We start from the raw sequence: 24,445 nt of genomic DNA, 5'->3' as shown, positions 1-24,445 counted from the left end.
CAATGAAAGCCTGTCTATCGGCCTGGGATTCTTTCCTTACAGTCAGTTCGCAAAAAAGGACTATGCCCATTATCACAAGATTCATTTATTCGAGAACATCGTCGCAAACAGCCTTACTTAGCCCTAGCTGGATTCGTGGGGTTTTGGGGGGAAACGTTCCTTTCCTGCCTCCTTCGATAAGGAAGGTTTCTTTAAATTCAAGGTTTTGTTAAACAGTTTCTTTGAATTCCTTGAATTTAAAGCTTCAAAAACAGTGAATGTACGAGCGTAGTATTCTTTATCTGGATCCTCCGGGGGCGAGGGCCAAAGGCAAGTGATTCAACTCAAGCACGAACCGCTACCTCCTCTTCTCCGAGTTCAGCAGAAAAACAGGAAAACTCGTTAGCTCATAACAGCGCATTCGGGGGCGGGCTCACGAACGTTTAAGTATAAGCTTGAAAGAACTAAGCTTCCTCTTTAAGGGGCAGGGCCAAATCAGCAGCAAGAGAACTGTCCTAACCTGCCACCGGTGACTTTATCAGAGCTCCAACAGGGTAGGTTAAATACTTTGCCGGATTAACCCATTTCTTTCTTACATTTTCGAGCGATAGAAAACCCTAGTGGGGATAGGCCTTATGAGGGTAAAAAGAGCATTTCTCTATACTCAAGTTCGGAGGACAGGCTAGGCTGTGGAATCGCCAGGGCTCCCCCCGTGGGTGGGGGTCGCGTCCTTCGAAAATCCGAATTCGAGGTTGGGGCGAATTCGGTTTTCTCAGGGCCGTTCTTGCGGTTTTCTTGCCGATTTGTCCCTTCTTTGGAATGGAGAACTAATCAATCGAGGAATCGGAATCCTACCTCTTGCGAGTTGACCTCCGTCAGTGACTGTTCACTTTAAAGCGGGAGAAGTCGTAATTAGTTGGTGTACAATTTCAATAAAAACTAAAAAAAACTATTGAATGCGAAGGGGGAAATGGGATATCTTTCAAGAAGCTTTAAATTCAAGGAATTCAAAGAAACTGTTTAACAAAACCTTGAATTTAAAGAAACGTCCTTCTTTCTTTTCTATGGAAGCGCGCATCACTTTGGACGTGCTTTACCGGCAAATGCATGAGTCAGAACATAATAGCTAGGCACGTTGTGAGAAGAGTCGAATGGTAAAATTTCTCTTTGCCAAGGAGAAGATGCGGGTTCGATTCCCGCTATCCGCTCCTCTAGCAAAATCTCACCTGTGGGTTTGACTCTCTAAATTCACCAGAGGAGCAACAGCAGGGACACTTGTTCGACGACCCCGTCTCTCTTCGTTGCTGACCAATCGAAGGCGCTTCCAGGTCCGCAACCCTCATTTGTATATTTGACTCGAGCCCCAGACTTCTGACTACAGGAATGTCAGCAGCTGAGGATTTGTGCTTGTGGGCTGGGGTGAATATTGCAGACCAGCGGATCTGGTAGTCGACAATAGTTCGGAGGCAGGAAAGGAACGTTTCCCCCCAAAACCCCCTCGGGGGGGTTCGTAGAGTCGGGTTTCCCGTTTACCCACAACGGAGGAGCCGCCCCCACCGGGCAGGCGGCCACGGCCATCTAAAACGAGCGACGCGACGGGGGTAACAAAATATAGCAGCACGGCGGAGAGAGATGTGAAAGTAATAGCCTTATGTTATGGCCGCTCCCCGACTTACGGCAAACCAGGGTTCATCTCGTGTAGTGATTGTGGACTCGTACAAGGATATTGAGTAGACAGACGGTTGATGTATCAGACTCGACCCTGGCTTTTTTCAAGCAGAGGAAGGGCTTGAGTCAGGCTTTCTCAGAGCTTTATCGGGTTTTCTCGGTCGCTAGCGAAAGTTCATGCTTGCTATCCCGCAAGAACGGCCCTGAGAAAACCGAATTCGTTCCGGAGCGCTCACGTTTATAATAGACCCCGGGCAAACAAATTGTCCAAGATAAATTTTTGTGGATATCTGTTCACAAAAATTATAATGAAGAGAATACCAATTCAATTTGAATGGATTCAAAATGATGTTACTGCATGGATCGGGATTATAAATTCTTCGAGCAGTCTGGTCAGCGCATCTGTTTTGGGTACAGAGGGCCATAGGTTCGAATCCTGTCACCTTGATGTGATGGGCTGATGTGCACAGACCCATAGGCTCTAAGGCTGACGAAAAAAAGCACATTTTTCATTAATGGTTAAATTATGTATTTACTTACGCTCGTTCCCACCTGTCTTCTTCCCGCTAGAGTGAAAGAGGTTTTTCACTTCCTTCACCCTAGCGAAAAAGTAACAAACCTTCTTTTATTGGCCTGTTACTCTTATCAACTTGAAATCGATTCAAAAAAAATTCTTCCATTTTTTCGTTTCATATTCTAAATTTTTTTTTAGAGAGAATATGAAATTCTCTCCTCTATCTAGAATAGAGAAATAATTGAAAAAAAAATATAGAATAGATTCGGGGTCTTAGTAATCATTTGATAAAGTATATTCTTCAACCTTTTTGGAGTGGGGGTTCGATGGAAGAATTCTGGGGGGACGACTGTTGGCAGCAGAGACTCTGGAGCCCCATTCAAGCAGCTCTTTGCTGGTGTCATCTTTGTGCACAATCGCCTCTGGCAGGAAACATGTAAGCCGCCCAAAAGGCGGTGCCTCGGGTTGGTGGAGGACAGGCTAGGCTGTGGAATCGCCAGGGCCTCTAGTAAAATAGTGGCAAGAAAAAAGTCTTTATGGCTGGCAACTGGAGGGAGACAGCACGGGGCAAAGCAAAGGGCAGAGCTTCGACAGCCCTAACAAGTCACTGGAAGCTCCTCTGGCGCGCCCTAGCCGAGCGGTCCTCGCCTGCACAAGAAAGCAGATTAGCTACCTCATTCTCGACAAGGCCTTGATCCGCGACCAGGTCTATCGTTATATTTATTCCCCGGGCGGCCTTATCTGTTAACTCTGCCTATCTATTTTTGAATCATGGAATTTTCTTCCAGAGCTGCGGAACTAACGACTCTATTAGAAAGTAGAATTACCAACTTTTACACGAATTTTCAAGTGGATGAGATCGGTCCACCTACCTGGAGAGTTAACTGCCAAGAAGGAAGAACTCATTTTTTTCTTCTTCACCGCTAACTATTCGTTCAGAGTCGGCAAGAGTTGAAATAATCCCAGGAGAGTTTTCAAGTAGTCAAGGAAGAAAGACAGTCCGAAATCGCATCAGGTAAGGGCAGAAACTACCTTTTGAAGCGCCAGTCGCGTAGGCCAGCCCTTTTTCGTGGGAATCCTGCTTACACTGAAACCAGATGCCATAAGGAGTGAAAGAGAGGTTGTAATAGCTAAAGCTATGCTTTTGGAGGAGCTGGATGACATTCTTTTTAAGGGAATACCTGGGATCTCGGAGACCCACCAAAGCACGAAAGCCAGGATCTTTCAGAAAATGGATTCCTATTCGAAGAGTGCACAACCGCATGGTTTCCTCCTCCCTTTTTAGTAACAAAATGAAGCAGAAGTAGGACCAAACTGAGAGTTAGCAGCATAAACAAAGATGGATTTGTGAATGAGAAATACAAGTTTCCTATTTTCATAGGAATCAATGGGAGAATGGAAAATTGCTCAAGTGGAATCGTCAAAGTCCCCAACCCCACACCCTTTTTTAATGTCACTAATTTTTATTTTGGGATTTATCTACACAAAAAATAATTTTTTATAATTATTTTTTTTACATGCCTTACCCATATTGATTGACAAATACCAGTGTTAAAATAGTTTCACACATTACCAATTTTAAATCACCCCCAACTACTATTTTTTTTAAAACGTACCATACTCAAAGTGGATTCGTTGGACAGTTAAATATTGGCCGTACTCATAACCTAATAGCTGCGTAGTCTACACGGACTTGTACTATAAGCCTTCCATCCTTATTTTCCAACCTTAAATTACAATTATTTTGTTAAAGTACCACAAAAGACTGAATTTGTTATACAATTAAATGTTGGGCAACATTTACTCTTAAATATATAGCTCCAATTTCTATATGGACTTGTACTATTAGCCTTCCACTGGATTAGCGGGTAAATTGCAAACATACAGTTCTTGGATACAACACCAGATATTTGTATTACTAAAATTAACCTGAATAATAACGTACCATTCATTAGATATAATCTAATACAAACTGATTTAAAGTTCAAAATGGCAATTTAATAGTAGATTAGCATAAAATATTGTCTTTTACAGTGGTTGTCATTTTGAACACTGAGTCAGCATTAATATGGTAGTAGTCAGCAGAATGGCAGCCCAAGAACACTGAGTCAGACCATGTAAGATGGGGAAGAGCAGCCGACAAAATTCCAAAGCAATTCATCATCGCGGGGAATAGCAGCTTCAGCAGTATCATGAATTCCACCTTTTTTATTTCTGGTTCGCTTGACCTGCTCAATCACAAAGAAGGTTATTTCATATTAGGTGTTAGGGCTGTATAACAAGATAAGGTCATGAATATAAGCAAAAAAAACATAACGAATTTCCATTTGTAGTGTTGGATGAACTGACCGAATTCATTGAGTTTTGCTCAAAGGGAAGTTCCTTAGACACAATGAGTCTCCGCTTGACCTGATGAGGCAGTCAAAGCAACGGTTAACTTCTACCAAAATATCCAGGATAGGTTAAGAACTGGAACAAAATAATAGAGTTGGACTGACCGGATTTTTTTTTGGTGCAGCAACGGGTCGAGATTTCTCAATCTGAGGTTGATTTTTGTATATTTCATCTATGGACTTGTAATTACTCCCTTCTGTAGGACCTCTAGGTTTGGAAGTTTTCTTAGGATCCTGAATAGGAACATGTGTAGGGTCCGTGTTCTCATTGTTGAAATTTGCGTGAGGTTCAGAGACAGGCGGAGGTGTGACATCATCAGCAGCAATGTCACACCATATCTCATAAGGTTGGATGTTGGTGTGCTGATTAGTTGGTAGAGCCTGCTTAGAATGGGGCTGTTTTTTGTACCCTGTCTCCGCAAACGACTTAAACCTACAACCCTTTGGACGACCTCGTGGCTTTTTCCTAGTCTTAGGATCCTTAGGAGGTTCATCACGTTTGGCGACAGAAGGAGGGGAAACAACAGCAGCTGCAGCAGAGTTAGACCCGATCACAGATGGAGTGATGTTGCTGTTCGGCATAGATGGTGGATCATGCTTTTCCTGGAAGGCAAGCCTAGCCTTTTGGACATTAGCGGAGAGCTCGGTTAGCCTTTCTAAAACCAAATCAACTGTGGTATCATCAATTGTAGAAGCCTCTTCACAAATACCATCAAACTTGGTCATCATTAGGTTAAAACGTTTACATTCCACTATCTCAGAAGGGTCATAGTACGATACCTTCACACGTGTGTGCCTTCTGACAACGTCCTTTCGCCACCTGTCTAGAATGTACTTAGTTGGAATCTCAAAAACATGGTTTTGGTCTAACACACGTATGCAATGCTTGCACAGTATACCAAAGGTCTCAAACTTCCTACAGTCACAACTGACATCCTTCGTTTCCGAATTGAAGTTTACTCTGTAGAACCTACGACGGTCGGTTATTTTTTCCCGCTTAGATCCTTCGGGGATAATCCAAACCCTATCCTCCAACAAATACTGGACCACATTGTCTGACAGGTGTCGCTCATCCCTGGGGTACACATACATCATACGTGCGCACTCCGTTTGAATTTCTTGAAATTTTGTGTCTGTATAAATTTTCTGGAACAGCTTCTCCACCTTAAACCCACTTACAAGACGACGTACATACTTAGAACACCTAGCATCCGCATCAGTTTCGTCCTTTACCCTCTTTGTCATGGCCTTATTGTACTTCATAGGGAACTCATGTAACATTGTTTTCCTATTGACGAAGCCATCAAAAAAGCTGTTAATACTTTCAACACGCTGAGTCGTTTTCATTCCAGCCCAAAAATGCTTTTTCATGAAGGCCGGAACCCACATATGCCTCTCATTATAAAGGTCACATAACCAATCATTCTCGACCAAGTTATGTTCAGCAATGAGTAAGTTCCATCTACTCTCGAATTCCTCTGTGGTAAAACTCTCATAAATAAGAGTCTTGAGAGGGCTTTTAAAATCTTGGTAACTGAGGCCATTTGGTCAAATAGAATAATCAGTAGATGGTATATCATTAGAAGACAGTATTCACAAACCATTTGAACAAAACACATATGCCATACAAGGTTGGCAGAAAAGAGCTCAAGATTATTATAGAAAACATAATACAACATAAGTTATGCGCCATGTCAACAAATTTTATGCAGAGTCCTTAACAGGGGACAACAAAAAGGTACAAAACAGTGCACAATTATAGCATTTAACAACAACGCTTTGTTTAAAGAAACAGAATCCATGGGAGCATACACATACAGTAATGAGGAGTTCTGATAATGCCGTAAAAGAAAGCAAAAAACATAAACATAGTAAGAAATGTCAAAAAAAGACTACAAACAAATGTAGGTTCAGTACTTACCCATCACACTTCCCGAGCTTGTCAGGAATTTTACGCATTATATGCCAAATGCACCATCTGTGCCGAGCTGTAGGCATCTCTAAGGATAGTGCCTTGCGAATAGCAGCCGCTTGATCAGTAAGGATTGCATTTGGTGGGTTATTTCGCATGCAAGCCAACCATTGACGAATGAACCAGGAGTATGTGTCAGTGTCTTCATGTGAAACTAGAGCACACCCCAACAAAATAGATTGACCGTGGTGATTCACACCAACAACATTCACAAAGGGAAGCTCAAACTCGTTTGTGAGATAAGTGGCATCCATGCACACCACATCTCCAAAGTACTCAAAACCCGCCCTACTTCGAGCATCCACCCACATCACATCCTTCATACGACCATCTTCATCACTGCGATGTGTGTGGTAGAAATTAGAATTGTCAGCTTGCATCTTCTCAAAATACTCCATCATGGCAGCACAACCACCACCTGCCATGTTCAACCTAGCCCTCCTCTCCTTGTAGACTTCTTGTTGTAAATCCTTAACTGTAGGCATGATCTCCTCACTTTTGTCTAGTCCCAAGCAACCATGAATTTGAGTAACGGGAACACCTTCATCATAGTAGTTTATCAGCGCCTTTTTTACATTGGTTGTCAACTTGTTCATACGATATTCCTTCACCAGTTTGGCCTTTGAGGGGGAAACTTGGTGCACATGGTCCAAGACAGCCTTTCTCAACAACCATAGGCCCTCTTGATTAACACTAGCATATACTTTGGCTTCGCATAAACATTTCTTTGATGTCCTTTTACAACGAGCAAGTTCATCCTCCCCAATGACTCCATCAACTGTGCCACCTGTCCCGCAAACATCCATACACTTTGCCCTCTTGTTCGCTTCCCTTCTAGCCCTAGAATCTGGATGACCCCAACATTCACACCTCTAGGTTATCCCCCGCCTCTCCTTATTCTTCTTCGACGTATATCCTTGAGCCCTAGTAACACCAAATCCTGTTTGCTCGGCATATTGTTTATAATAGGACTCAATCTCTTCCCATGATTTAAACACCATACCAACTTTAGGACTTTCAATGGTAGAGTACACAGACACCTTATTTGTTGACACAATTGTTTCCACAGTCTCTATGGTCTTCATTGGAGTCAACAATGAATTAGGAACAACATCTACAGATGCCCCTGCCTCAGCATCCACCACAGGAACAAGACTGTCTGACAATGTAACAACATTGTCTGAATATGGATTACTCATGCTGTTATGAGCTGCCTCCTCAATCTCGGTCGATCCGAAAGTGTTATCTTCCATTAGTGAATTATTTTGTTGAACAAACCTACAAAGTACTAGATTGTAAAGAAAGGAAGACACTACAATTTACCTACTCATTACAGTTAAAAAAACAAAACAAAATATTAAAACAAATGTTCTAAAACATTTAACCAAATCAGACCAACCAATTAATAATACTTGATAAAATTTAATCACATATAAGAAGAAGGTCTAAATAACCAACTATGTTGAATGGCTAAGGGTATCAAGGCAAAATAATTGACTAGATAGTCAGGATTTTTATTATTAAAGTACGGCATTATGCCGATTACATATCAATACAAATAACCCGATTTAATCAAAACATACCCTAATTCTTAAGAAAATCCGACTAATCTACTACAACAAGCATCAACTCACCTTTAGTCGTCTAATTAAAGCAATTTAGTCAACAATTATAATAATCAATAAATTTCAACCACCTACTAGACTCAATATAATTTCTTATCGACACAATTGGAGTAAAAAGATCGTAACCCTAGGCATTATAATTGACTATAAATTAATATATCATATGATTGCGTTATTTAAATACTCAAGAACCGAATTGAAGAAACACTACATATGCCGAATTTGTATTACCTTGAGTTTAGGAGTTATCAAGTGAACTAGTGTTGGTAGATCAACTTTCGTCTACTTCATCTTTCGAGCTGTGAGACATTTTGGTGAAGATGACTTCCTGATTTGAAAGTGGCGATCTCATCTTAGACGGAAAGGATTCACAAGTTAGCTAGTGTTGGTAAATCAACATTCGTCTACTTCATCTTCTGAGCTGATTGTCACTTTGGTGAAGATGGCCTACTGAGTTCAAGGTGTATTTTCCTTCCAGATTTTTTTTTTTTTTTTGCACCGTTAAAGCAAAGTATGACAGTGTCACCTTTATGGTTACTAGCTCCCGTTATCCTAACGTTACGAGAATCCGTACAAAACAATTTAATAATAGTATGAAGGACGTTGTATGGCCCACCTCACCTACTGATTTGCAGGTGACCCCACTTTCATACACCAGTCCACACAATCAAACCTCACTTTGCCACCATTTCGCCACCACAAACCTCGACCACTCACTCGCTGCCATTCAACGCACCACCTCACAAACAAACCCACGCAGCCAATCACCTCTCTCCCCAAGCACTGCTACACCCTCAACTCACATCGTGGCAGCAGAAAAACAGAGCCACCAACCCGACAATACAAGCCATCAATTAAAAATTTAGCATAACTTTCAGCAATTAGACCACATCTTACAATTGAGTATTAAATAAACGCCATGTGTAGCTGCTCTACTAGTAGGAAATTTTATCAAATTAAGGTTGAAAAATAATGAACAAGTGAAAGCTTACAAATTAAAATATTTAGTAGGTAGTACTAGACTACTAGATTACATTTTTTTTTTTTTTTGTAAGGTACTAGATTACTTATTTAAAGCTTCATAATAACTAATTGAATGTATAAGCAAGTGAACAGGAGAATAGTTATACCTGCAGCAACTCTTTCATCAGCTAATGAAGTCAAATTTGCAGCATCATCGGCAGCCAAGGAGAAAACTAATCCAAGATTGCAAATCAACAAGTATGATATAAGTATATTGATGGTGTTAAACGCCATAACCCAAACCCACATTATAATTTTTTTTTTTAATCAATAATTTTTTTAAGACTAAAGAATTTCGTATACTTATATATACGCAGTATACTATTGGTATATACTTTGTATAAAGATGTATGTGATGAGTGTTACGTTGATATGCGTATAATTTCCAGGCCACTTCTTTTCTATTGACTTGACGTTGAACCTTCTTTCTCTAATCACCACTCGATCCTAGGATAGTAGGAATGTAGGATACTATATGAAGCCCGTGCGATGTACGGTTTGTTAGTATTTTTTTTAAAAATATTTTTCATATTTATGTGATTAAAATTGTTATTATATTAGTTTTAAAATATTAGATAAAATTCCTAATCTCAAAAGATAATATTTTGTATTTAATTAATTTAAACATTAAAATATCATTCGTCAATTTTGCTTACGTGGCATTTGAATTATTTAATTGTAAAAGAAATTAATAATTTCTTATTTAATTGGCTACAATTTAAATTTATAATCCTACGTGGCGCGCTAAGAAAATTAAACCCTACATGGCTCTCTAAAAACTTGGGAAAAAACTCCCCTTTTTATATATATATTAGATTTATCTTATGGACGACCTCAATTAACAATATAGCTGTATTTATTCTTGTTTTGGTGCGTCAAGTCATGATAACTATACATTGACGCGTACAATTTTATGACTTGGAAATTGTACAACAAATACACGTATGTATTCTTAACATAAGTCCATAAGAGCTTTCAGTCTTTATTCATTTCTTTAGCGTGGGCTCTACTCTATGGGTCCAGAAATCGTGTTTATGACTAAACGTCTAAACCTTTATTAAATGCCTAAAAGCATCCTTCTTTTTTTTGGTAAACAATACTCCGTTTTTAAATACTTGCTCCATTTCTCCATGCGTGGAGTTTTAGGAGAAATTGGAAAAAATATTAATGTATGGAGATAGTGGGATAAGTGGAAGAATAAAAAATTGTAAAAAGCAAAAGTAGTGGAGATGATTGGAGGAGAGAAAATATTTGGTGGCTTGTTGGGTCCACTAAGTGAGATAAATTAGTTAAATATTATAAAAACTTTCCAAATAAAAAAATGGAGCAAGTATTTAAAAACGGCCGAAAAAGAAAAATAGAGCAAGTATTTAAAAACGGAGGGAGTAACTTGTTAAATTAGCATTCACCTCTTTTTGGAAAAAAGCTTGTTGAAATCAAAAGAACAATAAAGAACAAAAGCACATTCCTGATCAAAGATCTAATGTACTTCGATTATGCCGTGGTTTGGGACCCACTATCTTAATTAGAAGAGAAATACGCCACCACCGGTACTGGTATCCTAGCGACGACTATACTAGAAGCATCCCCAAGATTTACACAACAACCTCGGTAATTCATGTAACCTAACTCAAAGGTTGAAATTGCTCAAGAACCGCTAAGATCTCAATAGGTTCGTGTTTATTTGTTTAGGGTTTCAATGTTAATAAAAAATCATCATCAATTTTCAGGCTTAAAAGTATACTTACAGGAGAAAAAAAAAATCTAAGAAATAACAAAGCTAGCGGTAATCAATGGGTGGGCTTGGCCGAGGTCATTTAGCTCATTCCTCGGGCCAGGTCGGTTAAAGGTTTGAGCCAAAATATTTGTGTCAAATAAAACCCGTCCAAAAACCAGGCCGTGTAGGCTTTTTGACAAATTTCGAGCGAGCCGCGCCAAAAAAAAATATTAACTAAAATTGGAATTAGGCCGAAAAAAAAATGCCCGAAACGGCTAGGCTAGCGGGTCGGGCTCAACTTGATTAGGTCTAATCAAAGCTAAGAGCCGACCACGCAAAGCCCACCAATGGCCGAGCAAGCTATCGCTTGGCCCTGCCGCAAGGCAATGTGAGCAGCGAGCTAATATACGTACTTCAAAAAAAAAAAAAAAACTACTACTCCCTCTGTATTTTTTAAGTGTTACATTTTGACCAAACACGCATGTCGAAACACAGCTTTTCCCACTAATTTATCTAATTATATATTAGTAAATTATATGGAATTTGATAATATGAAATTATACATTATGAGTACGTTATGACGAATCTAACAATGTAGTATACAATAACATTTGTTTTCTTTAGATTAGTGAAGTCAAAACCATTATGTAAATAATAAAAAAAGTCAAAGTGTAAGACTTAAAAAAAACACGTAGGGAGTATGTACAATTTTTGCTGAGTGCTATCGGAACTGGACCAGTGAGCATATTACTTCTTAAATCTCTGTTATAGAAGGATTAGACAAGGTCAACTTCATACACATCTCAAGTCTTAAGAAGTTGGTTAAAGCAACTAAAAAACTTACATAGTATGTAGAGATGTCATCTTAGCTAGAAAATCAGGTATTACCCCTGTAAGATTATTATATGAAAGATCCCTGAAGCAACAAAATTCACAAGGTCAAGAACACCTATCATACCATAAAACACGTCATTTCACTTGTATTAGCGTCAGATGATACTCTATGTATGTGACAAGATATTCAATCATCAGCCTAAATGCCCTTGTGTATACATATTGGGATATGATCTTTCTATGACATGACACTTAAGATCAAACTCCTAACACCATCTCCAATGTTGAGACTCAACTTTGAATATTGAGATACAAAATGAGTTTTTTTTTTCGCCAATGGTGATACCCAACCCAATTCTCAATTTGGCAACTCATGTGAAGTCTAATTTCTCAATGGTGAGAGTCTCTAAAGTATACTAATGTCACCTTCAATTTATGACCCACAAAATCTATATTGTAAGTTTTTCAAAAAAAAAAAAAAAAGAAAAAGAAAAAACCTTAAATTAATTACAAAATATATTATAATAAAGTGCCTACACTTTTCGTCAAATGAGACTCAAAGTTGAGTATCTAAATTTAGCAACTTTCTTACAGAATTGCTAAATTTAAATACCATCTTATTAATATCCTTTGCAAAAAATACTCTCTCTCTCTCCTAAAAAAACTTACTCAAGTCTTCTCACCATCGAAGATGGTCGCGTCTAATAGCAACAATAATGTTAAAAGTTGAATGTATATTGTGTTGCCAATAGTTTTAAGGATATATGAGTTGGTCTTTACACAATATTGTACAATGAATCTTAGCTTGATAGAATAAGGGCCTATTCATATTTACTTATTTTCAGTTCAGCTCCAATCAGTTCAGTTCAGTTCAGTTCAGCTCTAATCAGTTCAGTTCAGTTCAGTTTTATGCATTTTAATTTTTCAGTTCAGTTCAGTTCAGCCCCAATCAGTTTAGTTCAGTTTAGTTCAGTTCAGCTCAGCTCCAATCAGTTTAGTTCAGCTCAGTTCAGTTCAGCTCAATTCAGTAAATATAAACAGGCCCTAACAATAAATAGGTACACTTTATGTTCCTTCTTATTCTTTAATTTACTATTTGAGTTTCATGATCAACTTTTGCTGATCCCTTTGTATAGAAAGAATGTGTGTAGTAAAAATCAAAGTGTGAAATTATAAACAAAAATGAAAAGAGAGGGTGTATTGTAAACGTGATCATTTTGCTTAGTCTACACATATGTTTAATTTATGTGCGTACATGTATAGTATATATACTTTTGTGGATGATTTCACATATCTAACAAACACAACTACTCAAACTTTTGATCGAATAACCTACTTGATAATTAAAACATATTTATATACGAAGTACAGAGTATATAATTTCAACTTACAAGTAGGTTAAAGCTGTAAGAGCAGACAATGAAAGGGGTATATCTCCGGCCAATCCATTGAAAGTCAAATTCCTGGCATTCAATTCATTTTAATTATAGATACTAATATATTTATTGTGTCAAATCATGGCGTAACTTCAAAAAGAATATGTTTAGTATTGAGATAGGAATGTATATTATCTCATGTCATATTATTCTCATAATATGATATCCCAATATATACATTCCTATCTCTTTATTTAGACTCACAAAGAAGTTATTCGAGGGGAGTTATGATCATTGCTGCTGCATTCTAAACCATCCCAAGGAACAATTGGTAGACAAGGATCCCCTTGCCAACTCGCCGGCACTGTGTAGTTCATCTTGATGTTCATAACAGCATCAACTGGATAATAATGAAAGCAAAAGAATTAATACTTGTATTTATTGAAAAAGTTCATTCAAGAATGTATACTTTTTTTTTTTTTCTCTCTCTCTAAGCTGTAACTTACCATCATTCTGGTCTGTTGCTAATGCTTTGAGGTCCACTATTTCATATATCTCAAAAGCGTTGAGAATAGGAGGGAGTTTCGACGTATTTGTCTTCGTAATGAGAAACTCGATGGAAGATCCATTAGTCAGTGTTATTACATCGGAAACGATGGTTAACGGTTGCAAATATCTGGGGCTAATTATTCCTGACTGATATTTTCCAGGTATTGAAATAGTAAATTCTCTTGTTTCATTACTTCCCAACTTCTGAATTTCTGCAAAGTGCCAGAAACCCAATACTAATCCAGTATTTAAGGATCCCATATACCGACTGTAGGAATTTAAGGAGATATTGCTAGGCATAGGAACGGCAACTGTCTTTAAAACTGATGGTGGTAACTCGTAGTGATCGATGAACGTAGAATTCATTGATTGATCAGTTTTTAAAGAGCCCCAAGTTGGAAAATTATTAGCTGTAACTCCGCACCATAGTCGATCATATGGATCATCAGCTACACTAAAAAAATAACATACAAGTGTACAAGAAATAAGATTCTAAATATTGTGTTAGCCTTAATGATCATAATAGAGACAATAATAGAAACTAGAATAATGCAAAAGTATGTATTGCTTAAAATCGTAATACAATCTCGTTTCATTTTTATGCTTTGATTTAAAATTTGGGGGAATCTTCCAAAATTTTCCATTACCGTTTGTCCCCTCCTTTTATTTTAATTACAACACTTTAGACACAAAGTTTTAAGCAGTTGAATTAAATTTGACTTTATGCAGTTTAGTTAATTTTGTTAAAATATTGTGTAAGTTAGGTTTAATTGGAAATTAAAAAATGATAAAATAAAAAAAAGTAGATACATACTTTATACTTCTTCCGTTTCTTTAATATTGCAACAAGGATGAAATTACGCATCTTAAAGCACAATTTATATGTTAAATATTTATAAATATATAAGAAAAAATATTATAAAAAGTTGATATTGTGAAAATCATCATCAATAACTTAATACTAAAACAGACACCGAGAGTGACATGTGTCACATCCTGGTGTTGTTTTTCCCTCAAAAATTCACCTTCCGCTTTTAACAATACAAATAATCTTTTATTTTGGAATACTTGTATAATATAAGGAAATTTTGACAATGACCACATACTATTCTTTACATTTTAGCAATTACCACCTTCTATTATTATTTTTTTTTTTTTTGAAAATTACCACCTACTCTTTTCTAAAACATCAAAAGTTTCCACCTACTTGCCTCCCAACCACCAAATGATGTCATCTGGACCCCACTTATTACCTTCCCTCCCTTTTTCCCTCCCATTTCTCACTCGATTTTCATCCCCCCTGTCTCCCTTATCTCTCCTTCGCCATTAATGTCAATTAATCCAACCTCACCCACCTCATTTTTTCAGAAAATTTTCTCCCTTGTGTCACATCCTCTTTCTCTCTCATAATTGTTGGTCAAAAGAGTTGCAAAATTTCCCAAATTTGTACCTTTCCTCAAGGCGCAGTAAGAGAGTACAATTGGGGGGAAAACGTCATCGTTGAAGGGGGGACCAAGCTAGGAGGACTTTGTTTGTTGGAATTAGCAAAACGAAGTAAAAAAGCAAGGTAATTTGAGTTTATACAGTGAATTTGTCAAACCCTAGAAAAATTTACACTCTAGTTGCATACAATTTTATGTAATGTGGTATTATATTCATGAATTAGTTGTAAAGTAGGGTTTTTTTATTGCTTAATTAGTGGATATAACTACTTGTAAGTTACAGAACAAGGTGATAATGCACAATTTGCTGTTAATTACTTCACGAATTGAACAGCCTGACCCCTAATTTGATTTACAAAACCTTAATTTCAACTACAATAATTTAATTCTCAAAATTAAAATCATAAACCCTAACACGAATTGAAACCCCCTATATCAAGAAGAACAACATACCTTTCTTCATGGAATCGTTGTCATGTTGCAACAACACCAATTATTGTTCCTTAATTTTGGTTTGGAGAAGTGAATTGTAGTGTTTCTGATTTTTTTTTAGCGAAAAAATGTGAAAGGGGAGATGAAAATCGAGTGAAAAATAAGAAATGGGAGGGGAAAAGGGAGGGAAGGTAATAAGTGGGGCGCAGATGACGTCATTAATTTGGTGGTTGGGAGACAATTAGCTGGGAACTTTTAATATTTTAGAAAAGAGTAGGTGGTAATTTTCAAAAAAAAAATAAAATAATAATAATAGAAGGTGGTAATTGCTAAAATGGAAAGAATAGTACGTAGGTGGTAATTGTCAAAATTTCCATAATATAACTATAATAATATTATTACAAATCTTATATATTATCTCTATATAAAATGTATTCCTTTTCATTTTGTATTAAATGTTTCCATACACATTTACCTAAAATATAATTTCAACTAGCCTCTTTTTTTTTTTTTTTTTTTTTTTTTTTTTTTTTTTTTTTTTTAGACAAAGTATAATAAAAGTAATAAACTAGTCAAACAAAAAAAAAATAATAAAAGTAATAATAAAATTGATTCATATAAATTTTTTTTAAAATAGCAAATTGATTCATATAATAGAAATTACTAAAACATCACCTTTTTTTTTTTTCAAATACCTCTAATAATTTGTTTTTCTTAGACTAATGGACTATTAGATATGACTATAAAATAAATGTAGTGTTCGACACTATATCATATGTCAAAAATGTAATTTATAAATCAATTTTTTGTTATTATGCAATTAAAAAAAATATTAGTATCTTAGTAAATACAAAAATTAATTATCTTTTGCTGAAACATTTTATTGAGATTATAAACTTATCACATTGGACATTTTATAATAAAGCTGCATATACTAACAGAATTGTTGGACGAAGTGACAACTAACATCTTCTTGTGTATCTTTATTTTTTTTTGGATAAATAGTTATTATCTACAATAAATTTTTAAGGCAATATTATATCAATTAACACAACTACTTTAAATGTTAATTTCTAAACATAATAAAAAAAATTAAATAATAAACAATTGCATATACTTCGTACTACTTTTAAATATTTTCAACACAACTAATTAACAATAATTGTTTTTTTCTCAATTGTGGTTTAAATTTTTTTTTTTTGCCTTATTATTTTTTTATATGCATTGCATTTGTTGATTTCACATAAATTGCCTAATTTTTTATTACGAAGTATATCACAATCAATTATGAAAAATAAATTATTATTACCGTGCATCGCACGGGCACTAATCTAGTATGTTATGAGAGTCTAATAGATCTCACATGACTATATTTTGCTTAACTTAAAAATCATATTATGTGGCCAAAAAGAGTGATGAATAGTGTAAAAGTCTCATTGTTGTAATTTTATTAGAACGGAGAAAGTATTAAATAAAGTAATGGATGTAAGAGAAGATAAATAATATCACAAACTTTAAAAAAAAACCGGTTTACAATAAATTCATTGTAAATCGGACCATATAAAGCAAGTGTGGGTTTGTAAGTAACTCATTTTTTACTCTATATTCCATTTTCTCTCATCCCCTCACAGTACTTCTTTACCTCATTTCCCTACTTTCAAAGATTCTTTCAATTCTCCTGGATTTTTCCTCTCTCGATCCTCTCCATTGATGAACTATTGTACTTCTTTCTTCCATTTTCACTACAAGAAAAATCACTTTTCGTAGCGATTATTTCGTAGCGATTGTTCATTCGCTACAATATGCAAGTATGTTTGTGAAATAATTAAGGATGTCGTATCATTTTTACAATCGCCATGGTTTTCCCATATAAAATCAATACGGAAATCATAATAATACATATCCACACTATTTTTACACATTTATATAATTTTGAGAAATCGTATCATTTACAATCGCCGCTAAATCCTTAAAATCGATAAGTAAAGCCTTTTCAACACTAGATATATAAATATTGTTTGACAAAGAATACATAAAATATGTCATAGCTTATTGGTGAAACATTTAATATAAGAGTTTGAGGTTGCATGTTCAAATCTTGTAAAGATCATACGCATGTTTTTTTTTTTTTGAAGAATATGAGTTAAACATTTAAAGCGATTGTAATCGCTACAATAATAACCGCGATTAGATGTAGTTTTTCGTATCGATTATTGAGGTCAACCCCAGCGATATTGAAAACCACTACTAAAGGCTAATGCAACGGGGGATATTGTATCGAATGACCATTCGTTGGAAAAGCTTTTTGTTACAATTACAATCGATACTAAAGGTTAAAATAATCGCTACGAAAAGGTTATTTTCTTGTAGTGTTTCTTTGGTGGTTCAAGCAATCTTTTTCTTCCATCAAATTTGAGTTATCTTTTTTACTTCTTCAGTTTTAGATTAAAATGGTAAATTTTAAGCTTATGAAGAAGAAGACAATTCTACTAATCAAAACGACGAAATTGAACTTGTTTGAATTTATTTCTGATTTGTTTTAGTTTTTTTTTTTTAAATCTTTTTATTCGTATATTTTTAATTAAATTCATTAATTTTTCAGTGTTTTACTCAAAAAAAAATTACAAGTAATTTTTGTAGGGTAACTTATGTGATTTTATGGGGTTGGTCACTTTTGTGCATTAAAGAGTTACTTCGACTTTTATGCATGAAAATGATAACTTTTGTGGGTAAAAAAGGGTAACGTTTATGTATGAAAGGGTAACGTTTATGTATGAAAAGGGTCACTTTTGTGAAAATAAAGGGTTACTTTTGTGAAAATAAAGGGTTACTTTTGTGAAAAAAATGGGTCACTTTTATGAAAATATGGGTCAGTTTTATAAAAAAAAAAAAAGGGTCACTTTTATAAGAAAAAAGGGTCACTTTTCGCAAAATATTCGATGTACAATAAAATTATTGTAAACCGGGGGCATGCAAAAGTTTTTGAAATAATATAAGTAGGGTAAAAGTGGGGGCCATGTAAGGTGAGAAGTACGAAGTATAATACAGTAAAATAGGCCCTGTTTGGTTTAATGGAAAACATTTTCAGTGGAAAATTAGTTTTTATGGAAAACATAATTTTAAGGAAAAACACAATTACAAATTAGTTTTCCTTTGTTTGGTTGCATACAAGAAAAGTTCAAGAAAAATAAAAAAATAGGAGTGGAAATGTAAAGATGAATGAGAGGTAAGTAAAAAAGGAGGTAAGGAGGAGAGAGGAAAATGTAGCTTCCCTTATTTTTAGAAAGAAAATGTTTTCCATCATTAAGGATGAAATTTTTCACCGTTGAAAAATTTTGGTTTCCACCCCTTGACAAACCAAACAAAGGAAAATGGGTAAAAAATGAAAAAATCATTTTCCATGAAAACCTTTTCCATGAAAACCTTTTCCATTAAACCAAACTGGGCCATAGTGTGAGGTATTTTCATTGAAGAAAGTGTGTGTTGCAATAAAAAAAATAATAATAATAATAAAAAAAAAAAAAAAAAAGTCCACTGTAAAAGTGTTGCAATTTAAAATTCAATGAAGACAGAAATAAAGAAACAACCTTGAACAGAGGTTTGAGTAGAAGCCAGCATCCATGCGCACATGATTAATTAGTGCACCATTACTGGAATTGTAAATAGATCCGTTCAAAGGCCTCAACTCCAATGTAGAAATAAAAGGCGTGGTTAATCCAGTTTTCACCAAACATACATTTATCAAGTCATCTTCAGAAGTGTAAATAAGTTCCCTAAACTCTGATCCTCCTACGGAAGCTGGCTTAATTGTTACCCAAAAATGAACTCCGACATAAAGGTCAAATTCTGGTAAGGTGTTTAGTCCATCATAATTTCCATAGTAGAAAGAAGCTCTGATTAAGTAGTTTCTATTTTTGCCTTGTAAAGGTTTCAAAGTGTAACAATTTCTAATTCCATTTGGGAAACTTCTGAGTGTGTTGTAATTTGTCCATAAACCACTAGCTGTGTAGTTGCTCTCTACTTCCATGTTTTTTCCGGTGTTTATGAATTCTGAATCCGACTTGTAATATAACCCTCTCCCATAGTTATATTGTGAATCTCTAGTCATTCCACAGTCAATGTTGATGAATCCTTTTAATTTTTTCGCAAGTCAACCACCAAAAATAAAACAACCACACATTAGCAATGAAGGCGAACTACACTCTTATATAAGTTTAGAGGACTAATTTGAATCAAAAAGGATCTTTTACAATCGTTTGTGCCTTGCTAGCCTGCTAGGTACAACCGGGTGTATGATGCATGAAATAAATAAAAGTCCATACGTATCTTTCATAGTTGACACATGTTTCTATTCCACGCAAAGCATAATAAAATTTCGAATTTATTATTTTTCCTTATACTCCTTCCATTATAAAATAATTGACACCTTGAACTTTTTTCACTATGTATATATAAACTGTGACTATAGTTTGTCACTAAAATAACAAAAGTATATATTTTATTATAAAGTATGTTATTAGATTGGTAATACTACAAAGTTTCATAATATATTTTTTGTATAAATTACAATAATATTTAATTATATAAAAATAAGATCCAACTAGAATCTCATTATGTGTAAATTTTGATTGTGCCAATTATTTTTGTGGAAAAAGGGAGTATTATATATATTGCTAAATTACCCTTATTTTAGGTCATTTCTCTTCAACTTACAAAAAATAATATCTAATAAAAATAATATTAACGCAAGTTCAACAAAAATAAGTTCAGATCAATCACAAAATTTTCACTTTCGTAATGATAATTTCAGTTTAAATTAGTAAAAATCGATAACTTTACTTAAAGAAGAAATATAGTAGAGAACCAATAAAATTATTTTAGTTTGGTAAAAATAATTTTAATTTAGTATAATCAATTTAAGTTTGACAAAAATAATTTCAACTAATCAAAAATAATTTAAGTTAAAAAAATAAGGTTAAGAGAACTGCGCCTTAGCTTAAAAAAAAAAAAATTCCTACGACCCAATTTATTTTTCATTCTTTGAAAAAAAATATACTGTATCTATGCCCACTTTATGGTTTTTATTATTATTATTATTATTATTATTATTATTATTATTATTATTATTATTATTATTATTATTATTATTATTATTATTATTTATTTATTTATTTGCAAATAACAACAAGAAAATGTAGAATAATCTAAACTTGATATTATTACTTTTTTCCTTAATTTTTCCGAATATGTTATCGTTTTTTTTGTCTCAATATTAGTACAAGAAGGTCTTGTTCTTTTCACCTTAAAAAAAAGTAGTATTTAATAAAAATAATTTCAGATTAGTTCAATAAAAAATAGTTATAGTTTATTAGTTCAATAAATATAATATCAGTTTTGTAAAAAAAAAATAAAAAATATCAATTCAGTTAAAAATCAGTAATTATAAAGAAGAAATATACTCACTTCATATATTTTTTTTATAAAAGCTACACGGTATATTTTCGTCTATATTATTTGTAACAGCTACACCTCCTTTTTTGGAAACATTTGCAATTTAATAATATACTCTGTATATGTATTTACCCACTAATAGTCCCCACTCATATTTACTTAATCATTTCTCACTCCCTCCAATGGTCCTTAATTAGTCCCTCTCACACCAACTTACTTTTCATAAAAAAAAAAAAAATTATTACTTTATCTACCCGTTAAAATCTTATTTTATTAAATCTCTTAAAACTCCGCACAATCCTGACTCTAGTTTTTTTTTTAAAAAAATAAATAAAACATAAGGTGTAATAGGGAATAATTAAAAATAATTTTTGCGTGATTGGTTCTAAATTTGATAAACGGGCCTGGGCTACACCCATTACAACTTGTCCACTTTATACGTCAGTGAGGTTCCACCTCAAAATCATATGGCAATGAAGGGAGTAGCCCCTTATTCTTATAAAGTTGACACAACTTGTTTCTTCAATCACATCCCAATATACAGTCTCACTTATACACTCAACTAATGTGAGACAACACACCACTCACATGTAGGTTTTCTCATGCACTCAACAAAATTAAAGTAAAGACAATATGAGTATTGATTATAATAAACGTCATGTGATGATCTACTAGTAGGAAATTTTATCTAAGGTTAAAAAATGAACATATGAAAGCTTACAAATTAAAGATTGATACATGTAAATATTCAGCAGGTACGTAGTACTGTAGATTACTAATTTAAAGCATCATAATAATATTTGAATGTAAAAGCAAGTTATAGGACTTAGGAGCTTAATTGTATGTACCTGCAGCAACTCTTTCATCGGCTAACGAAGTCAAATTTGCAGCATCATCAGCAGCCAAGGAGAAAATCAATCCATGATTATAAATCAGCAAGTATGGTATAAGCATGTTGATGGTGTTGAATGACATAACCCAAACCCACGGCTTTTTCTTAAAAAAATACATATGATTTTTTTGGACTAATGAATTTGTTATGTGTACATTCAGGCATTCAGCTGCATACTCTTAATACATACTTTGCATAATGCTGTGATTTAATCTCTTTCAGCATGGACTAGTATGAGTCGACTCCAGGCCACTACTTTTCTATTGACTTGACTATGAACCTTCGTTCACCACTCAATCCTAGGATTTTTATTTGGTTAACTTATGGACAACCTCAGTTTACAATTATATTCAGTTGTATTTATTCTTGTTTAGGACCTTTTGGTGCGCCAAGTCATACATGCGAGCTATGTATTGACTCGTAGAATTACGAGTTTACGACTTGGAAATTTACATGTTAATACGTACAATAAAGACACTGAATGCCCACACGCAAGAGTACGTACTACTCTTACCATAACATAAGAGCTTTCAATCTTTAGTCACTCTTTAGCGTGGGATCTACTCTAAGGGGGCAAAAACAGTGTTTATATCTAACCCCTATTGTTTCGGGTAAAACAATGGGACCTTCGGCAAGGTCCTAAGAAGTGCGCTAAAGACTAAACTCGGTCCAAGTGATGCTGGACCGAGGATTTCCTGCATAGCAAAACACATGTAAACTGGCCTCGGGGGTTGTGCCGAGGAAGGTCTCTCCGATGCCGAAGTCAGTACAGTGCGTAAGGAAAAGAAAGCTATGCAAGAGAATTAATTGCTTGAGGTTATATGTAAATGAATGTAAAATGGTACAATTTATGGCTTTTATACCTTTGCACATGAGGAGAAATGAGCCTAGAGCCATGTGGGTGTAGACACTTAAAAATGTCTCGCTGAAACCAAACCCGATGATGAACAACCTTTCACCTCCGTTATTGGTCGGGTTGAGTATTTAATCCCGGGAATGCTTTAAGTTCATGTTTAATCGAATTCAGTTCAAAAAATAGTCGAGGGATCAGTCCTAATGTTTACTTAAAGCATAGTTTAATTTTTAGTTTGGCCCAAACCTTTTTATTTATTTTTTCATTATTATTATTTAACCCAATTAAATTAATAATAAATCAGAAATAGCCCAAAAATATGAATCGACACTTAAAAGGCTGAGCATAATTAGGGCAAAAATGTATTTAGACGGAAAAAGAGACACAGGGCCTGCCGCGTCACGACAAGCTGTGCCACGCCACAGACACACTGCTGCGCCACGACACAGTTCCCCGTGACACGGTGCTAGTACCGTGACACGGGACAATCCCTTGTCTTTTCCGCATAAACCCTTCACGCGTTTTCACTTCTCGTAGGTCAAATATGTCCTGTGTCACTCTAGAATATTCCGCGTCACACAAATATTTCCCGTCACGCGACATTTTTCTCCCGTGTCACGACAGTGTTTTTAGGGTTTTTATCCATTTTAGGGTTCCGTGTGTTCCCTCTACTCATTTTCCCTATAAATACCCCCTTATTTCTGATGTACGGGGCATCAATTAACTCTCTCATTCTCTCTTCTAAGCTCTAGCCTAAACAATAGCCTACCCTATTCTCTCAAAATACCTTCCTTAAGCACTCCAAGGAGTCCATACTTTACCCGAGGTTTTGTCCTTAAACCAAGGCGTGAAAGGTAGAATTGTTTGAGAGTTTGGCCCCAAATCAACTCTATTTAATTTCATTTTAATTACCGTTTTATTAGTTTTCCTTGAAGTTACTAATACGTTTATTGTTTTTATAGTTGCAAGCAAGCAAAATCAAAGTAAGGAATCATGTTCCTTTTATTTCTATTATTTTTCTAACAATTTTATATGTGGATTTATTGTTAAATTGCTTCCAATATTAATGTTGGTTTCTATTATTATTTATTATGATCACCATATTGCATGTTAAAGGGACGGAACATGTAATTGAAAATCACGACTATTAAGATAATTTGGACAACCGGTTTAGGTTCCTTTAATCTTGTTGTTAATTGAAGTGGTCACAAATATTTTAGAATAATAATATGTTGCATTAATATTCAACCAATTTAGCATAATAATAGTTTGGGGCGAATTGAATATTTTGTTTGTATGCCTTTGAGATTACAGGAATGTTGTTCACTATAAAAATCGAGTAGAGGCCAATACGGGCGAATGTGACTTCATGACTCACTTTGTACCATCATCCATGATCCTCCTTTCGTGGTTCCGAACCATATGGAGTTAGTAATCTCATGGATTATGAATGGAGTGTAACCTTCATGGGTTAATTGTTGTTGCCTTTTGTTGTCCCTTAATCGTGGTTGCCTTTTATGATCCGTGAACGGTTTACAAGTTCGTTAAAAACTTGTTGGCGGTTCCCTACTTTACTTTGTCCCTAATCGCGTCCCTAATCGTATTATGTCAATTCCCACTTCCTAAGAGTGCCAAGCATATTCACGCGCACTTCAAACGACGCCTACAATTTGGCGACTCCAATAGGGAGGATTCTTTGTTATTTATCGATTTGAGTGATTGATA

The 24,445-nt window shown here is 35.0% G+C and overlaps 2 protein-coding genes across 3 annotated transcripts; both read right to left on the bottom strand.

The window, feature by feature from the left end:
• Positions 1-4,070: 4,070 nt before the first annotated feature.
• Positions 4,071-9,457, bottom strand: LOC145558634 (protein FAR1-RELATED SEQUENCE 4-like). 2 transcript variants are annotated; one of them, XM_081619935.1, is made up of 6 exons: positions 9,282-9,457; positions 8,383-8,944; positions 6,476-7,804; positions 4,660-6,088; positions 4,511-4,570; positions 4,071-4,389 (listed from the first exon to the last, which is right to left on the bottom strand). In XM_081619935.1, exons 3-6 carry the CDS (start codon positions 7,330-7,332, stop codon positions 4,270-4,272), a joined length of 2,466 nt encoding a protein of 821 aa, XP_081476061.1. In that variant the 5' UTR covers positions 7,333-7,804; positions 8,383-8,944; positions 9,282-9,457; the 3' UTR covers positions 4,071-4,269. The 2 variants fall into 2 exon arrangements, with proteins under 2 accessions (XP_081476061.1, XP_081476062.1); XM_081619936.1 differs by having other exon boundaries at positions 8,383-8,937.
• Positions 7,399-22,049, bottom strand: LOC145557841 (putative leucine-rich repeat receptor-like serine/threonine-protein kinase At2g19230). The gene is made up of 9 exons (XM_081619024.1): positions 21,824-22,049; positions 19,112-19,655; positions 13,608-14,104; positions 13,366-13,501; positions 13,117-13,188; positions 11,736-11,807; positions 11,598-11,653; positions 9,282-9,347; positions 7,399-7,838 (listed from the first exon to the last, which is right to left on the bottom strand). The coding sequence occupies exons 1-9, from the start codon at positions 21,984-21,986 to the stop codon at positions 7,399-7,401; spliced, it is 2,046 nt and encodes a 681-aa protein (XP_081475150.1). The 5' UTR covers positions 21,987-22,049.
• Between the last annotated feature and the right edge of the window lie 2,396 nt (positions 22,050-24,445).

Source organism: Chenopodium album, chromosome 9 (genome assembly GCF_948465745.1).
Source record: "Chenopodium album chromosome 9, dcCheAlbu1.1, whole genome shotgun sequence".
In the NCBI taxonomy this organism is placed as follows: domain Eukaryota; kingdom Viridiplantae; phylum Streptophyta; class Magnoliopsida; order Caryophyllales; family Amaranthaceae; genus Chenopodium; species Chenopodium album.
Note: the sequence above shows the minus strand (reverse complement) of the source record. Positions and strands in the feature narration are given on the sequence as shown.

What these genes read in the sequence shown, in the direction of transcription:
- LOC145558634 (XM_081619935.1), bottom strand. Translation starts at nt 7,332, where the DNA reads ATGGATGTTTGCGGGACAGGTGGCACAGTTGATGGAGTCATTGGGGAG. An exon ending in AAGCTCGGGAAGTGTGATGG is followed by an intron (nt 6,089 to 6,475) that starts GTAAGTACTGAA and finishes AAATGGCCTCAG; the next exon opens with TTACCAAGATTTTAAAAGCC. An exon ending in CTGCACCAAAAAAAAATCCG is followed by an intron (nt 4,571 to 4,659) that starts GTCAGTCCAACT and finishes CTGCCTCATCAG; the next exon opens with GTCAAGCGGAGACTCATTGT.
- LOC145557841 (XM_081619024.1), bottom strand. Translation starts at nt 21,986, where the DNA reads ATGTATTTTTTTAAGAAAAAGCCGTGGGTTTGGGTTATGTCATTCAAC. An exon ending in TACTCAAACCTCTGTTCAAG is followed by an intron (nt 14,105 to 19,111) that starts GTTGTTTCTTTA and finishes TTATTTTTTTAG; the next exon opens with TGTAGCTGATGATCCATATG. An exon ending in CTTACAGCTTTAACCTACTT is followed by an intron (nt 11,808 to 13,116) that starts GTAAGTTGAAAT and finishes TTGTTGCTTCAG; the next exon opens with GGATCTTTCATATAATAATC.